Raw genomic sequence first — 17,012 nt, 5'->3', positions numbered from 1 at the left:
CTGGCTCGTCTGCCCCCACCGCGTCAGCAGCGGCGAGGGGTCCCGGGGTCTTCGCTGCGGTGACGAGAATCAAGGGCCCGTCATTTGGTAGCTTGTTTGGCGCTGAGGTGATGCAGGCCGGTTCCTCGAGGCCTCACCAGGGACGTGGCTCCCCAGGTCAGCGGTCGCTCGGGAGAGGGGACCAGGGCCTTGGCTGCTTCGTCCCTAACTCACCCCATCACTGCCTGCTCCCCTCCTGCTCCTTCCCCATTGCGAGGCCTGCCCTAGCCGCTCAGCATGTCCTAGTTCGGGGGCCCTCAGGCGCCAGGGGACACTCAGGGCATGTTCTCTATTGCCTGGAAAACACAAACTTGGCTCAAAACAAACTGCTTATCAGCGACTGTCTGAAGAAAAAGCCCAGCAGGCTGGCCAGGCGGCCAAGCTTCAGGCTACTCTGTCAAAGACAAACACGGTTCGAGATGACCGCGCTTCCTGCCCTGACCCCGGCCCAGACGTTCACTGTGTGTGTCCTGCTAGTGTTTTCGGATCAAAATGTCCCAGCTGTCTTTCCAGCGAAGGGCCTTGAGTTCGCTGGGCGAGAGTGACCTGTCCCCGTAGGTGAGCGGGCGCAGCGTGTTGAACACGTGACAGGCGCAGGAGTACCAGGCCACGACCAGGCCGCTGAAGAGGCTCCTCAGAAGCGGGGACCTGCGGGGACCGGAGCACAGGCACGGGGGACGAGGCTCTTCCTCGCCGTCATGAGCACATGGCCCCCTCACACCCTGGCCCAGGCGCCGAACGGGACCCCTCGTGCATCTTCCAGACTCTCCCATCTACACTCTGGCGCCAGGGCAGCGTCCCCACACCCAGCATGATGGGACCACAGCCCTTCTGAGAGGCTGTGCGGCTCCTCCCAAAATACCAGGTCCACACCCTCTGGTCCCGCTTCCAGAACTCGCTCTGGTTCATCTCCACGGCACACCACGCGACCCGGCCCACACCCCTGGCTGTTCTGGAGCCAGAAGCGTCCTTCCCCATCTCCCACACCCACACCTCCCTCGGCACACCCAAGGCCTCACGACGCCCCCAGACCTGGAGCCCCGGGAGGCGTGGCTGCGGAGGCCCTGTACCTGCACAGGTGGTCGCTGATGTGCTGCAGGACCACGGGCAGCAGGAGGATCTGGAAGGTGAGCGCGGGAAGGTAGTGGTAGAGGAAGAGCGTCTTCTCCATCAGGAAGAAGGGGAGATAGTTCACCGCCCAGCCGCCGGCGCACAGAGCCCCGGCCAGCACCCAGCGCAGCCAGGAATCTGGGGGGGGGGGGGGGAAGGCCGCCCTGAGCCAGCGCTGCTGACCCGGGCCTCACTTGTAAGGCTCTCCCCCAGTCCCACGAGCTGCTTTCCTCATCTTTAAGGAACACACGCTCTCCCCTTCCCCCACTGCCCGACCCTTGCCGTGATCTCTGGAGAAAGAACGATGTCGCGTGAGAACCTCCTGTAGCCTCCTGCAGGGTCCTCACCATCCCGACCCTCTGAGCCATACCAGCGCCCCCCGGGGGCCCCGACTCCTCCTCCGGGATCAGCAGCAAGTGGGCCGGCCTCCTGGGAGCCCGAGCTCCGAGGGACTGCATTGGGCCCCCGCCCTGCCCACTGGGGTAGCGTCACCGGGAAGAGTGGGACGGTGCCACACTGCTGAGGCCTTCGGGACCCCCCCCTGCCCTGGGTCTTTATTCGTCTGTTTCAAGGTGGTCCGTAGTGGTTTCTGTTCTGCGAACAGCAGCACCCGAGTAACTGGGCGCCTGCTGGCCACTCTGTGCCACCCAGCCACCCCGTGCTCACGTCCTGGGGTGAGGGCTTTGCCTGCCTGGTGCCTGCATTTCCCTGGACAAGCGTCTAACCCAATGTGGGAACTCAACGGCAAGACTTCGTCTCTAGGGAGACAAAAAATAGATCTAAGCTCGCTCCCAACAGAAACAAGGAGGTCGCCTTAAGGCACAGGTTCCTGGTGAGGCCAGGCTGTTGCCGGAAGCACCGCAAGCCCTCGTCAGGAGCTGCACTAACCTTCAGGGAGGTCACGGATACTCCTTCGACGTCTAAGCAAGTACCACAAGAAGAGCAGAGCGTAGACCAGCGTGGCGAGGCTGGCCGAAGCCCAGATCACGACGTTCCCAAGCAGGTGGATCTGAGCCTGTGAGGGCACAGGGGACCCCGTCAGCCACCGGCCGCGTGCCCGCCAGCCTGCAGCCCAAACGGGCTGGAACCCAGCCCACTGCTCCAGGAAAAGGGCTGAGTAGGGTCCTTGGTTCTACAAACGGAAACGCAACCGGGAGAGGCCGACGTTCTTGCTTTAACGACAGCCACCCACTGAGGATGAACCTCTCCCCTCACATCCGACACGCGTACCAGCCCCATGCTGCCCCATCTCATCAGGAAGGGCCCGGACCAAGCTAGGGCTGGGCAGGAGGTGGGGGCTGCTCTTCACGCCAGAGAAGTCTCGAGCAAGCTCTCCACCTGCGGCCCGCGTGAGTGCTTACACTGGTCCTGGGGTGCAGCCAGTAGGCGATGCTGGTGTCCAGGGTGATCCAGTCCAGCGGCGAGGAGCTGTACTTGTGCTCTGAGTCGTCGCTCCTCACCGTCAGCATCCTCCACTGCAAGAAGGCCAGAGGCTGGAGTCGAGCACACAGCCAGACACCGTCCTCGCTCAGGGGCCTGAGGGTCTGGGGTGTCCCCTTCACGTTCATCTGGACCATGCAGCACAGGCGGGGACAGGGACCCCACCCCAGGGCCCCCGTGCCCCTGTCTGCGGGGGGAAGGGATTGAACTTGGTGCTAAGGACACTTTTAGGTTCGGGACCCCGAGTTTCCTGTTCTGACCTCTCTAGGGCTCCATCACGTTGACCTTGGCGCACTCTGACCTGACCTGGGGGACTCCAAGCATATTCTGGCCACACAGCAAGTCTACACTGCCTGGTTCCTGACCACTCCTGCCCGCAAAGCCACAGGCCCAGGGCTGACCATGTGGCGTCGGCCACTCAGAGCAGACAGAGAGGAACATCCCCTGCTCAGCCAGGTCCCAGTTAAAGCTGACGACGGGAAGGGAACTGCTGTATGGCGGGGAGCCAGCACCCCCAGGCAGAGCCACGCCGCCCCTGCCGGTCACCTGCAGCTCCAAGAACCTGGCCATGAAGCTCAGGTTTCTGCTGACGTCCATCTGCGCGGGTGAGTGCAGCTCGAGCTCCCTCTCCTTCTGCTCCTGGCCTGACAGGACACACAGACCCAAGGGAACACGCGCAGGTCAGGGGGCTCACCACAGAAGCTGTCAGCTTGGAGAAACGCCCACGTCCCGCTTTTCAAACAACCCACAGCGTCGTCGCTCCATCTGGCTTTGCCCACCAGCCGCGATTAGCCCCGGTCAAATCCAGATCTTTCCACTCAGAAAGCTCAGCTTGCACCGCCTTTGGGCGGAACCTCAGAGCACAGTTGGCTCGTCTAGGGCTCGGCTCAGCAGAGCGCGTGGACGGCGCGTCCAGTCCCCGCGTGAAGCAAGAGCGCGTGGCTCGTGAAAGCGGCAGTGACGGAAGCCAAGGGCCTGACTCACTTTTGCCGTATCGGTGCTCCTCCACGTTCCACACCATGCTCTCGTGGTAGCCGCGGGACAGCTTCTCCCCAACGACCTCCAGCTGTCGGAACCCCCAGTCCGGGAGGTGGGCCCCGCTCAGCTAGTGAAACCGGGGGAGACGGGGCATGATGCGGAGGCCCGGGGCCCCGGCTCACCCCCACCGCCCCCGCCACCCGGTCCCTCTGTCCGCAGCCGGCAAGGGCGGCAGCCGGTCCTCCATGGGCCTGCCACTCAGGATCCAGTCTGAGAAGCTGGAGCCCTCCCCCTTCCGTGTGAGGGAAACACGGCAAAGGCTTTCACTGGATGTCCTGCCCGCGAAGAACCCGCTGAGCCCGGAGGGTCCAGTAAACCGATGTCGTGAGCCCCCAGCCAGGACGGGCGAGCCAAACACGGCGCCCCTTTACCTTCAGGACCGCGGAGGTGTTCACGTGCACCAGGCGAACCTCTGACAAGATGGTCTTCCAAACCTCCGTGTCGGATTCTCGGTTTACGATGTCCTGTTAAAAGCAGGTCCTATCGATGATCTCGTTCGTTCCCCAATTTCCTGACATGTCAAGTGAGGACCGGTCACCAAACAACGACACTGTCTGAGACCAGGGACCGAGCTCCGGGGAGCTAACAGGCTGGCGCCCCTGACCTTGTTCCCGACACCCACGCAGCAAGCTGCTGGCTGGGCAGGGGAGCACACCACCCTCCTTCGGAGTCGAGAGGCCTCCGTGCTCGGCCTTCTTTCTCTGGCAAATGCAGAGATGGTCCAGGTGAGGGTTACAGAAGGTCCCTGGGAGGTGTCCTGGGTGGCCCGGCTGATGGTGGGTAACAGAAACACGAACATCGTGAGCGCACTTGGCCTTGTCTTATCGCAGCCCCGCGATGACCCGTGAGGGCATGTGGCTGTTGGCGGGAGCCAGGAGACCCAAGGGCTCCGAGGGGGGAGGCTGGGCCGACAGCCTGTGTCAGCCATCCTCCCTCCTTGCTCCGTGAGCTGCAGTCCCTGGAAATGTGCGCGTGTGGGGGTGAAGATGCCGCCGGCAGGGACAGAGCAGGACGAGGGTCGGCAAGCCGTCAGCAGGGTGGCAGAAGGGCAGCGGGTGGGCCCCTCGGGAGGAGTTCCACCGGGAGAGCTCCCGGGGACAGGGCCTGGGTGGAGAGCACGCCCACCCCACGGCAACAGCGAGGAGAGCGGGGAGAAGCAGAACGGACACGTGCGTGAGCACCGAGGGGGGGGGGGGGGGGGAGACTGGTGCTCCGGGGCAGCCCGGAGAGACCCCAGCCAGGGCGTTAGTGTGCACAGCAGACAAGCTGTATTTGCACACGTCCTTCAACTCACAGCGGCGCAAGGGCCCAGAACACAACTCTCTCTTCCTGCCACCTTTCCCCGTACGCTGTCTGCAGCCCCGGAGAGGGACTTGGGGGGCGGGGCGCAGCATGTGCCCCCCGATGCTCAGAGGCCCGGCTGCCTCAGGAGAGGACCCCTGCAAGGAACCGCCACCCCGGCCGGAGCCGCAGCCGTCCCCAGGGAAGCCCTGTGACCAGGGTGTTCGCTCACGCCAGGCGAGGCTCAAGGACAGAGGCTCCTGTGGCGGAGGGAGGGTGGCCGTGCCCGGCCCCGTGCATTCCCTGGCCTGGTCTCGAGGCTGCAGAGGCCGCCAAGTCTGAGGAAAGCTTCACCTGGCAGCCCCGAGAGCCACACGGCAGCACAGAGCACCGACCAACTGCTCCGCAAGCTCGCCCCTCCCGCAGAGGAAGTCTCCGTCCCCCGCGAAAACATCTGGGGCTTTTTTTAGGACTAAAAATCACTGATTTTACATCTGAGTCACAGTTATTCTAAAGGGCGGTTTTGAATGTCCCACGTCAGAAAGGACGCATTCCTGGTGGCCATCAAGGGGTTCCCGCCGGGGACTCACCAGTCTCCAGAGGTTCTGGGAGGGCATGGAGATGTTGTAGTCGACGTAGCAGGAGACCTCCTGCGAGTGGGGGCTCAGGGGCGCAGCCACGTCGTGCCTGGAAAACCAAACAGTCCTGTGGAGGGAGCTCCTCACCCTGCCGATCACTACGCCGTGAAGGGAAGAAAACCACTCTCAGAAACAAAGCCGGGGCAGCCTGCAGGAGCACCCGGGCCCCGAGGCGGTGCCAGCTGAGGGCGTGCGGATAAACAAGACACTCAACGGCAGCCGCTCCCCACGGATCACACCTCTGGGGAAAAGTCACGTGATGTGGGGGTCTGACGGCCGGCAGTCCACGCCGTGTGGGCATCACCACTCCGCCACGGACGGCAAAGCTGGTCTCAGGGAGGCGCTTGCTGTCCCAGGAGCAGGACGACGCACCCCGGGCCTTGGATATGGTGGGACCAGGAATGCTGTCGGGGGACAAGGTGCCCTCGGGGATGGCGACCTCAAACATCCAGAAACACCCACCTCCCTCCTTCGCGCGGTTATCACACTTTATCCTACTTTGCGCCGGGCGCTCCGGGGGAGCTGGAGACAGTCCTCACACCCCAGAGAAGGCAGGCCTTCACATGCACGGACAAGAGTGCCAGGCTGTGGGGCGCTACCAATAAAACCAAGACAGCAGGGAGCGCCCGGGAAAGGCTTTGAGGAGGCGACATTTCAGCTGACACGTGACTACAGCGAGTGGGCCACGGGGGGATGTGAGTCCAACAACATTCCAGGCAGACGGAGCAGGTGTAAAGGCCCTAAGGACGCTGCACTTGGTTGTCTGGGGACAGCAGGGAGGCCAGGGGGACCGCAGTGGAGCTCACCAGGGGTCACCAGGGGCAGGATCCCAAGGGACTGGGGAAGTGGAGACGTTATTCTGAGTGTGACGGCCACACGGTGGGAGTCGCTGGAGGGCTTCTGGCCAAGAAGCGAGACCAGGCCAGTAGACGGTGTGTGCTCACAGGGCGCGGCTGTGGGGGGGTGGGGGGGGGCAGGAAGGCAGGAGGTCGGGGCACCGGCCCTACCAGCACAGGGATCAGGCCTGGACTGGGTCATGGCAGGAGCGGAAGGAAGAAAGAGAAGCAGCCAGGGTGGCGGCTGAGCAAACGGCTCTTTGCAGGGAGAAGTAGGCCAGAGCCCAGGAACCTGCAGTGTGGCTTTTGGGGGGAAGCGGGGACTCGAGGCACAATTTGGGAGGCATGAGGAGCCACGAGATGACCCAAGAAGCTGGGTGGAGGTCGGAAGAGAAGAGGCCGGGCACATCAGTTTGCAGAGACTGCTCAGGTCAAGTCAGACAAGGGCCAAGCACCGACACACACGGACCCTTCCGGACCCTACGTAGCCGGGACTTCAATCCTTCTTGAATTCACACGCACTTTAAGCCATTTAACTCTATGGAAGAGCCCACACTTCATTCTGTGTGGGAAGCCCTCCCTAACTTGTCTTTCAAAGCTCCCCCGCAGCGGCCCCGGGGTTGCGGGCTACCCCGCTAAGGCTCCGTTTCCCTCCCGCCCCTCCCTGCGCTGCTGTCACTGGGGGGCCCCTCCCAACACCAAGCGCAGGCTACAGTGCGGTGCGGGTCCACCCCGAGGGAGCCACAGCCAGCCGTGGGGACAGTGGGCGGGCTTTGCTCGGGACAGAGAACCCCTGGCGGACACCCCGAGAGGAGCGGAGAGGGCCGAGGGCGGGCACTCACGTGTTGAGGAAGCGGGTGGTCATGCCATGCACCAGCTGCACCACGTCCCCGTGCCGCACGGGCCTCGGGGGGTTACTCACCACCAGCTGATGCCTGCAGAGACAGAGGGCCGGCCGGCTGGACACGGGGCCTCCTGGGCCCACGCACGCGCACCGAGGGCCCACAGGGTGGTGGCGAGCGTGGGGGAGCAGCCAGACCTGGGCTGCCGCCTCACGCGGCTGCACAAGTGCCAAACCCAGCAGCCGCCCGCAGTTGTGACATGACGGGTACAGGGAAGCCGACACGCCTGGGACGGGAGGACGGCGGCCAAGGCAGCCTCCCCAAGGAGCTGACATTCGGGTTTTAAGAAGGAGCCAACTGGGTAGGATTGGTCCAGCCTGGTGACAGCACAGGGTGGGTGCTGTGAGCGGCCGGCCAGCCGCGGGGCGGGAAGGAGGCCGGGAGCTGCAGGCCACCGCCAGGGGTCTGGATGGCACTGGATGGCACTGGAGGGGCAACGGAAGCTAGGGTTTCAGCACGACTGTGACCTGCCATGGACATTTTAAAAGACACGCAGAGCTGTGGAAACTGGAGCGGGAGGAGAGCGTAGGGGGAGGTGGCAGGGGGTAGAGATGGGGGCCAGGATGGTTCGAGACCTCCTTTGCAGGTGGAAGCCACAGACAGGCTGCCAGACCAGACGGGGGAGGGGGACAAGGGAGTCCTCCGTCCGTGAGGCCTGAGCAAGGGACTCCCTCGGGGGGTGCAGGGAGTGCTGGTAGAGAAGAGTTTGTGGAGCACCCGGGGGAGATACGGGGTGGGCAGTTCCCTGAGGAAGCGTCCAACCCCCTGTCCGCGGGCTCATCAGCACGGAGCTGCTCTCGAAGCTTCGAGGGAGGAAGCGTCCACGGAGAGGGGGCCACGAGGCCAGCCCCACTCTGGAGTCCCAGGACCCGCACGCACCTCCCGGGATCCTTCACGATCCACCAGTTGTTGACATCTTTGAAGGGGTAACAGGTCACCTGCTGCTGGTGTGAGCTGCCGCGGCCGTTCTCGTATCTGCATGAAGGAACCAACACAACAACGCGTCGGCCAGGGGCGGCAATCAGCCGTTCTCTTGGGGTTCCTGCAAACACCACCCGGCAAGGTGTCCGGGTGAAAACAAGGTGCAAGTGTGGGTCTCATAGGGGCTGGAGGACGTGCCCAGTGTGCGAGTGATGCAGCAGACATGGGAGAGCCCGGGCCCTCTGCTCCCCAAGACCCTCTGTTTCATACACAGAAATGACAAGATCCGTTGATAATCAGAATCTGAGAGCTCCACGGCTTTCTCAGAAATTTCATTTACGGCGAAAGCTGGTGACAGCAAAAATGTGAAAAACCCGAACATGTTATGCCCTTCGATTTACATGGTCGCTTCCCTTACATCATGGGGTAGGTGCTCTGGTGGGAGTGAAGCCAGCAGGGCACGGGTTTGCCAAAGACATTCTTCAGGGTGACCTGCGAGCCGTAGGCCACCTCCAGGGGCTGGCCCTGCGTGATCCGAGCGAGCCCTCCCTAAGACGAAAGCAAAAGGTGGCACATGAGAAACAGAGCCTCTCGACAGCCACACCTCCATGGGGTGTGTGTGTGTATTCGGGGTGGTGGCGGTCATTATCATGTCACAGAACCGGCTATGAGAACACGGGACCTACTCCTCACGGGTTAGGTCATGTAATCCTAACACAGGGGACTCGACGCTGCCTCCAGGGCCAGGCACTCTCCTGTCCTTCCACACCCCCTCACTTAGCTGCCACACGCATCTTCTGAGAAAGGCAACCCTGTCCATTTGAAAGGTGAGACTCTCTCAAATAAATAAATAAATCTTTAAAGAAAAAAGAATGGGGCGCCGGGGTGGCTCAGTGGCTTAAGTGTCCGACTCGGGTTTCGGCTCAGGTCATGATCTCAGGGTCCTGGGATCGAGCCTCAAGATGGGCTCTGCACTCAGTGAGAAGTCTGCTGGAGCTTCTCCCTCTCCCTCTGTCCCTGCTCGTGTTCTCTCTAATAAATAAATCTTTTTTTAAGACTTTATTTGACAGAGAGAGACACAGCGAGAGCAGGAACACAAGCAGGGGGAGTGGGAGAGGGAGAGGCAGGCTTCCCGCTGAGCAGGGAGCCCGATGCGGGAGTCGGTCCCAGGACCCTGGGATCATGACCTGAGCCGAAGGCAGACGCTTAACTGCTGAGCCACCCAGGCGCCCCTCAAATAAATAAATCTTAAAAAAAAAAAAAAAGGTGAGAAGACTAGCACTTGGATGAGCTAAGAAACTCGCCCAAACACGCATGCCTAGCTGTGAGCAGAGCCGGCACTCAAGAACGGGTCCCATCTGACTCTCCTGTCCTCACCACCACAATCGGTACGTTTTACATTCTCTGCAAAGTCAGTAGGAATGAATGCCAGACTAGAGCGTGTGCACCTGTCCCGAGTCTGTAGGACTTCACCATGTCCTCAGGCAGGTCACACTGAAGAGCTGACCCCTTCGTCTATTTCCACACCATCCGCACACGCAGAATTTCTTTAGAAATACTAAAGCAGATTCTTTACGTCTTGATCTGGTTTTCCCCCTAACACTTGACAGTGTTTACATAAGAAAACTCTGAGTCTAGGGGCGCCTGGGTGGCTCAGTTGGTTAAGCCTCTGCCTTCGGCTCAGGTCATGATCTCAGGGTCCTGGGATGGAGTCCTGCATCAGGCTCCTTGCTCAGTGGGGAGCCTCCTTCTCCCTCTCCCTCTGCCACTCCCCCTGCTTGTGCTCTGTCTCTCTCTCAAATAAATAAACAAAATCTTAAAAAGAAAAGAAAAGAAAAGGCTGAGTCTAGTCTGTCTCCTCTCTGAGGCGGCCGTGGCGCCCCTCCTTACCTCCAGGCTGGCTTGGAAAGCACTGGACATGATCTGATCGTGGGGCCCGGAGCGGTAGACCAGAATCAAGTGGACGTAGAAGAACAGCAAGTACATGAGGGCCGGGACGACCAGCAGTGCTGCCGCTCGGGCAAGCAGGTGACAGAGCACATGGACCTGCCGCAAGATGGACAGGTCACGTCCCGCCGCTCGGGGAGATGCACCTGCTCCAAACAGGCAGGCCCCGAGGAAGTGGCCAGCGGAGCTCTGGGCTCCCCGCGGCCACTGGCGGGAGGCTCACTCACGAAGGCCCGTCTTCTGGAGAAGCCTTTCTCCCCAGACACTCGTGTCACACCGACCTCCGCCCACCCCGGGGACGGCCGCTCGCCCCGCTCCACGGCGGCACCTACGTGTGACAGAGTCCGGTCTCCGATCAGGTGCCAGGCATGGACGCCGGCGACTGCGAGCACCAGCAGGTACGTGCAAACACCCACGTATTTGACACTGAAAAGACCCGAGGAGAAATCGTTACAACGAGGCACAGAATGAGGAGGATGCCAAGGCTGTCTGAGACCCGTGGACCAGACTCACCCCATCGCGCAGGAACAGGCCACTCCCGTCAGCGTCAGCCAAAACCACCAGCTCAGAGAGAAGGGCCTGGGGTCAAAGCAGAAGAGCAAAGCTGGGCACGGTTCACGAAACATCGCCCAAGAAGGCGCACTCCTCAGACCTCTCGGGGTCGGCTGGCCGTCCCGTCCCAAGCTTCAAGACGAGAAAAATGAACCGTCTGCCAAATCTCAGTCCCAGCAGAATTTTTTTCTTTTTGGCCAGAACATTTTCCCAGTTAAATTATATAAAAATGAGGGGCGCCTGGCTGGCTCAGTCGGTGAAGTGTCTGCCTTCAGCTCAGGTCATGATCCCAGGGTCCTGGGATTGAGTCCCGCATCGGGCTCCCTGATCCGTGGGGAGCCTCTGCCTCTGACCCTCCCCCTGCTCATGCGCTCTCTTGTTCACTCTGCCCTCTCTCAAATAAATCATCTTAAAAAAAATTTTTTAAATTATATGAAAATGAGAATGTGTTTGTCAAGTCAGGAGCCAAGGGCCAGTCTAAATGATGAAAGACAGTCCACAAGCAGCTTCCCCAAATGAAAAGGCATCAGACCTTCTCAGGTCAACAAACCACCCAGACTCTTCTCTCTCATTAACCAGGAAGGACGTGTCCCCTTCCGCATACCTCTGTTTTTGGGAGTTGGAGAACTTCAGGTAGGAGAGCACAGCCAACAGGTTAAAAAATATTAACACTGACTCCAAAAGCATGAGCCTTGACTGAGTGATGAGAGCATTCTCTGTTAGAAAGAGGACACGTAAGTCAGCTGCCAGGGAGCAGGGGCAAACGTAAGGAGATGGGAGCACCCACAGAAAGGACACCCTCTAAATGCCACAGAACATGGCCACAGGAGGTTCAGGATTGGGTGGCTGGAAGGGGACAGGCTCCAGAACGGCGAAGGTGAGCTCTTAGGTGTGAATCACGCCTAGCAAGACCTGTGTGACCCTGGGCAAGTCACCGAACCTTTCTGAGTCTTTATCTTTCTCATTGGCAGAAGGAATACCAACTCCGTGGTATGTGGATGTATTCAGCTGCACAAGTCTGACCACACGGTCCCACCATCCCACACCCTGGGAGGAGGGCGACTGACTCCCAGAGTTAAATCTGGACAAAGTGGGCACACTTCCTTCCATCCTGGGAGTAGGAGACCCTGCAGGGGGCACATCTACGAAACCCACAAGCTCTCCTGGGCCGCACACTGGGACATATCCAAGGCCCGCGCTGGGTTCTTCCCTGCGTGACACCGAAGCAGGTGGAGGCCTGGGTCTCACCGATAAGCATCAGCAGAGCGGCCCCCGTGGCGGTGCAATGAGAAAAGCCGAGCTCCAGCAGGATCTGGTAGGCCATGGGCACCAGAAGGGCCCCGGTGAGGGCCGGCAGCAGGCGCAAAGACCACACGGGCACATTGCTGCTGTATTCTGGAAAAGCAACCACAGCAGAGCTGAGCACACGGTGCACGCACCATCTTCCTGCACTGCAGGTGTGTTTTCAAACACAGTGTCGTGTTCACAGACCCTAAAATGCAAGTTTGCAAAACTAGGGACCATGTCAGGAACGGAGTGCGTACGCTGCAGATAAAAGCTGTGACATTGGCCGTGCGCAAAGCCTAGCTCTCATCAAGCGCAGAAACAATGCCTAATGATTCTGAAAGTAGTTAGTGCTTTACTTATTTATAAATCTACCCCATCTTTTCCCAAAAACATTTGAGGCAACAGACAAAACTTACATGTACAAAAGATAACTGCGATCAGACGCCAAGTACAGACTGTGTTATGTGTACCGAAAACCAAGGACAAAATAAGGACTGTGATTAAGCGCTAAGATGTCTACTAGACCTTTCAAAAGCCTTCCACTTGTACCGAATTTATCATGCCCTGGACAAATTAATAAACCATGTTGTTAATCCCTATGAAAGCCGATCCCTCTCCATCCTAACATGTGCAATGTCACAAGGGACGTGAAAATGACCTTTTACCTGCTCCAATTCTGTTCCACAAAAAGTTACCATCGAATCCTCCTAAATAACCTGAAACAGAAGACGAGTCAGTAACTATCCCGCGCAGCCAAGAGTTGGGGGAGTGCCAAATGGTGGCAGCAATAAGGAACCAATGATAATCAGACATGGTTTCTGCCCTCAAGATATTTCACTTACGAGTTTTATTATCTTTTAAATAAATTGCCACAATTTCATTTATTTACTTATTTATTTAGGCGTTGCAAATAAGATTTATTAATTTATTTTTAAGTAATCTTTACGCCCAACGTGGGGCTTGAGCTCACAACCCCAAGATCAAGAGTCGTGCTCCACTGACTGAGCCAGCCAGACACCCCTCACTTATAAGTTTAAAGGGCTACTTCTCTTACTAATGAATCCTACCTCCTAAGGCCAGCAGCATGTGGCCAAATGGTGGCCCACTGCCGTCCAGAAAGAAGATCCGCTTCATGTAGAAAGAGATGTACTGCCCATAATATACTTCATCGAAACTGAAAAGCAAACCCGCATGATATTCAACTAGAAATCTTCACCAAACACAGGTTATCAGGGTAAACGTTAACCTGTTTCCAAACAAGGTGAGAGAGTGCTCAGCCTTGGTCAGGGCTTCTGCCGCAACTGTACCGCATCCCCAAATATTAAGACAGGTGCACAGCATCATCCATCCACAAGGACAGGAGGGAAAACTCACCAAGAACAGCCACACACTCAGGATGTTTGCCCAACACAGACTCTATTTACCCTCCCCAGTTTCATTTAGGGACGTGCTAGCAGGCAGCCTACTGAGAGGCCTCAGAGACCTGAGGCTACGTCTGTGACTAAGGGTCAGAATCACACCTGGTAACCAGGTGCAGGGCTAACAGGGAGATGTGCAGAAACCAACGGCAACAAATGTTTTCAGACAATCAGGGACATTCAAAGATCCTGTCAAAACTGCTGTCAATTTCTTAGGCATGATAACGTTAAATCAGTTTTTGTTTTTAAGAGTTCTCATCTTTCAGAAATATACCAAATTACTTAAACATGCTGCTTATTATGACTTGCCTCAAAAAAAATCCACTGAAACTGAGTGATGAATACATTGGTTGGGGAGGGGGTTGTTAAACTATTCTCCCTCCTTTTGTGTACGTTTAATGTGTTCCACAGTGAAAAGTTAAACTTTTTTGTTCTTTTTTGAACACACGTATTAACCAGATAGTGAACGGCCCTGTAATACCACCAGCAGTCCTCTCTCCTTAGAATGAAGAACGCACTCAAAGGTCAATGGCGACTCACTTCCAAATCCATCAATCCTCCACCCTCCACCCTTGATTTTAAATGGTTACCTACAGCTGCTACCTGTTTCAGGGGCCAGATTTCACCTGCTAGAGAACTACAGGGCAAGATGTGAGAGGTGGACTCAGCATGTGCTGTCCTGGGGGACAAACTGGCCTCTCCTCTGCCCAAAACACCCATCACCGAGTTCCACTCTCTCACTTCTGCTGTTCAGAAGGGCACCTTCTGTCACCAACACATGAACAAATTACAATTCTTTCCGATTCGCCCTGAGTGGGGTTGTCTGGCTTACACCACAGCCCTTGGATAGGCAAGCTGCCACAGGCGGCTCAGTAAGCCCACTGCAGTCAGAACCACAACATTCAAATTGATGTCAGCTGTCACCACCACGGGGCGCTTAAAAAATCCCAACATCTTGCAGAGCAGCAGGTCCTTGAGGATGCCCTGGAGAAGAAGGGAGGAGATGGCATCAATAAATAAGCAGCAACCCTGAAGGCTCACAGATACGAGGAAAAGCACTGCAACCCCCCTGGCTCTCAGGTGCACCACGAAGAACCGTGCGTTAGGGACAGGTCGTTGAGAGAAAGTCAGGGGGACACCAGGAGTCAACTAAGGTGAGAATTCGGGGACCTCAGGACTGAATATTCACTCACTCAACAAGTCACTCCACGAACACCAGCTGAGCACTTCCCGGAGAGGAGCTGCTTATTAGGGAAGAGCGCGGACCTCGCCAACCTCGCCCTTCTGGGCCTCAGAAGGCTCCCCATCCCCTAAGCGCCCCCTTTCTCACCCTGAGGGTGCATCTGTACCCAGGCGCCCCCGTTTCCTCCCCGAGGCGTCATCTTCCCTTGAGTTCCACTTGTCTTAAGGCTGCATCTACGCTAAGCGCCCTTTCTCGCACCAAACAAAGCTGCATCTGGCCTTCGGCGGCCTCTTCTCGGCAGAGACCTCATGGGTCCTGGGAGGCCCCCACTGCTCTTCCAGGCATTCCCTTTCTCCCTCAGGCTGCACCCCCTCCTCTCCCAAGGCTGCACCTGCCGTGGCACCCCTCTCTCCCCGGGCGCACCTGCCCTCGGCCCCGCCCCCTGTCGGGCCTGACGCCGACGCCCCCGCCCCAGCTCGTCCGCAAGCCGCGCACGCGCGTCCCGCGCAGACTCCCCGGGGTCTCATCTGGGCGCTCGTCCCTGGCGCGCCAAACGTACTCTCGGTTCGTCGAGTTCCCGCAGAGGTGCTCCCCGCGTCCGGCCCTGCCTCGGATCTGCCGGCGGGGGTGCGGGGGGCAGCGACCGTTAGGGGTTCTCGTCGCGCGCGGGGGCGAGACCGCTCGGCACTCGGCGCCGCCCACGCACTTCCTACTCGACGCTCGACTCGCCGTGCCTGCGGAGCCCTTCGCGGGAGCGGCGCGCGTGCGCCCTGGGCCAGAGCACCGCGCGTGCGCCGCAAGGGCTCTCCGGGCCTGGAGCGGCGCGGAGACCCTCCTCTGTAGTAACGTCGTTAACGGCTTTAGTATTCCAGGAACCCCGTGCCCACTGAACGCTCCGGTGTCTTTTTTTAAAAAAACAAGACAGTCGGGCCTTAACCATGTGCATCTCGGTGCGGTCCGGCGAGCACCTCGCGTGCGGGTGTCTGCCCGGAGCCCGCGAGTGCGCACGTGCGCCGGGAGGGCGGGCAGGGTCAGTGCTGCCGCCGCTTTGGCGGGTCTCTTCTCGGCAGAGACCTCATGGGTCCTGGAAGGCCCCCACTGCTCTTCCAGGCATTCCCTTTCTCCCTCAGGCTGCACCCCCTCCTCTCCAAGGCTGCACCTGCTGGGGCGCCCCTCTCTCCCCGGGCGCACCTGCCCTCGGCCCCGCCCCTTGTCGGGCCGGATGCCGATGCCCCGCCCCAGCTCGTCCGCAAGCCGCGCACGCGCGTCCCGCGCAGACTCCGGGGTCTCATCTTCCCCGGACTCCGCCCTCCCCGGCCGCCGCTCTCCCGCTCCACCTCCCCTCGGGCTCCCGCGCCCCCCGCCTCCGCTCCCCCGCACCCCACTGGACCCCCGCACCCCTGGCGTCCCCGCCCACCGCTCCCCAGGGTCCCTTGGGCCCCTGCACTCCCCGCCGCCACTCTTCCGTCCTCCCCAGGCGTCCCGGGCCGCCCCGCGGGGCCTGTCCGAGCCTGCCCTGCAGGAGACACAGCGCCTTTGGCCAGGAGAACGGCGGGGCGGGACGTTTAACGGACGGGACCACCACCCTTCTTCCCAGTCTCCCTCTTCCTGTCCTTTCGTGTACGTGTGTGTTCATCTCATGGATAGGTACTGCAGGGTTAAGAACTACAATTACGGTTCTTCACTGTGCAAGAATTTTTCCCCCGCGAACGTTGGTCAAGCCAGCGTTAGAAGACACCGGTTAAGAATGTAGGGTTACTTCTGACTTACCCATGCCTCGCTCAAGGCTGTGGAGAAGGGAGCGAGCTGGGGCTCATCCTGCCTGAGGCCGGGGGCTCCCTGGGCCCCGGGAGGAGTGGGGCTGGCTGGCTCCTGGTGAAGTTCCGTGAACCACCCGTGCCCAGGGGCAGTGAATCCAGGGAACGGGCGTGGCCACTAGAGCTGAGACAGCCCGCACAGCCCGTGCCCAGGTCCCAATTCTTTAAAGTCAAGAGGCGCAGAAGGAATCTGCAGGGAGTCTTTCCTCATGCAAAGTGTTCTACGTGGGGATGATTTGTAAGTTTCCTATATTCTTAACTGCTGCCAGGCCACTGTGTTAAGTGACCTCTTTGAATCCACACTACCCCAGGAGGTAGGTACTGTTAAATCGACATTTTACAGTTGAAATTGTGACTCCAAGGGGTGGAGTGTCCTTCCAAGTCATGCAGGTAGGGTGGGTGGGGGCAGAACGGAGCATCACCGCTGGGACTCAAATCCAAGCTCTTGATCCCTCACTTCCCCAAGCCTGGAGTGCTCATCTTTCCTACCCGAAAGCGCAGCATAATGTTCTCCTCCCAGCAATAGAAAAGGGTCACTAAGAAGTGGCGAAAAAACCCAAAAAAACAACAAAAACGCGACAAAGCAGGGCGCCTAGCTGGCTC

At 59.2% G+C, this 17,012-nt stretch overlaps 1 protein-coding gene across 8 annotated transcripts; it reads right to left on the bottom strand.

The window, feature by feature from the left end:
- Positions 1-19: 19 nt before the first annotated feature.
- Positions 20-15,542, bottom strand: POMT1 (protein O-mannosyltransferase 1). Of its 8 annotated transcripts, none has more exons than XM_032418648.1 (20): positions 15,152-15,542; positions 14,242-14,393; positions 13,059-13,165; positions 12,657-12,707; positions 11,953-12,099; positions 11,309-11,420; positions 10,666-10,731; positions 10,485-10,578; positions 10,096-10,251; positions 8,624-8,754; positions 8,164-8,259; positions 7,225-7,317; positions 5,499-5,595; positions 3,999-4,091; positions 3,574-3,694; positions 3,136-3,233; positions 2,511-2,624; positions 2,038-2,164; positions 1,110-1,287; positions 20-687 (listed from the first exon to the last, which is right to left on the bottom strand). In XM_032418648.1, exons 2-20 carry the CDS (start codon positions 14,361-14,363, stop codon positions 513-515), a joined length of 2,178 nt encoding a protein of 725 aa, XP_032274539.1. In that variant the 5' UTR covers positions 14,364-14,393; positions 15,152-15,542; the 3' UTR covers positions 20-512. The 8 variants fall into 8 exon arrangements, 7 of the variants coding, with proteins under 7 accessions (XP_032274539.1, XP_032274538.1, XP_032274541.1 ...); XM_032418647.1 differs by lacking the exon at positions 15,152-15,542 and adding an exon at positions 14,603-15,048; XM_032418650.1 differs by lacking the exon at positions 15,152-15,542 and adding an exon at positions 14,603-15,048 and having other exon boundaries at positions 1,110-1,159.
- Between the last annotated feature and the right edge of the window lie 1,470 nt (positions 15,543-17,012).

This window comes from Phoca vitulina, unplaced genomic scaffold (genome assembly GCF_004348235.1).
Source record: "Phoca vitulina isolate PV1807 unplaced genomic scaffold, GSC_HSeal_1.0 scaffold21, whole genome shotgun sequence".
In the NCBI taxonomy this organism is placed as follows: Eukaryota; Metazoa; Chordata; class Mammalia; order Carnivora; family Phocidae; genus Phoca; species Phoca vitulina.
The sequence above is the reverse complement of the archived record's forward strand: the minus strand, read 5'-3'. Positions and strand labels throughout refer to the sequence as shown.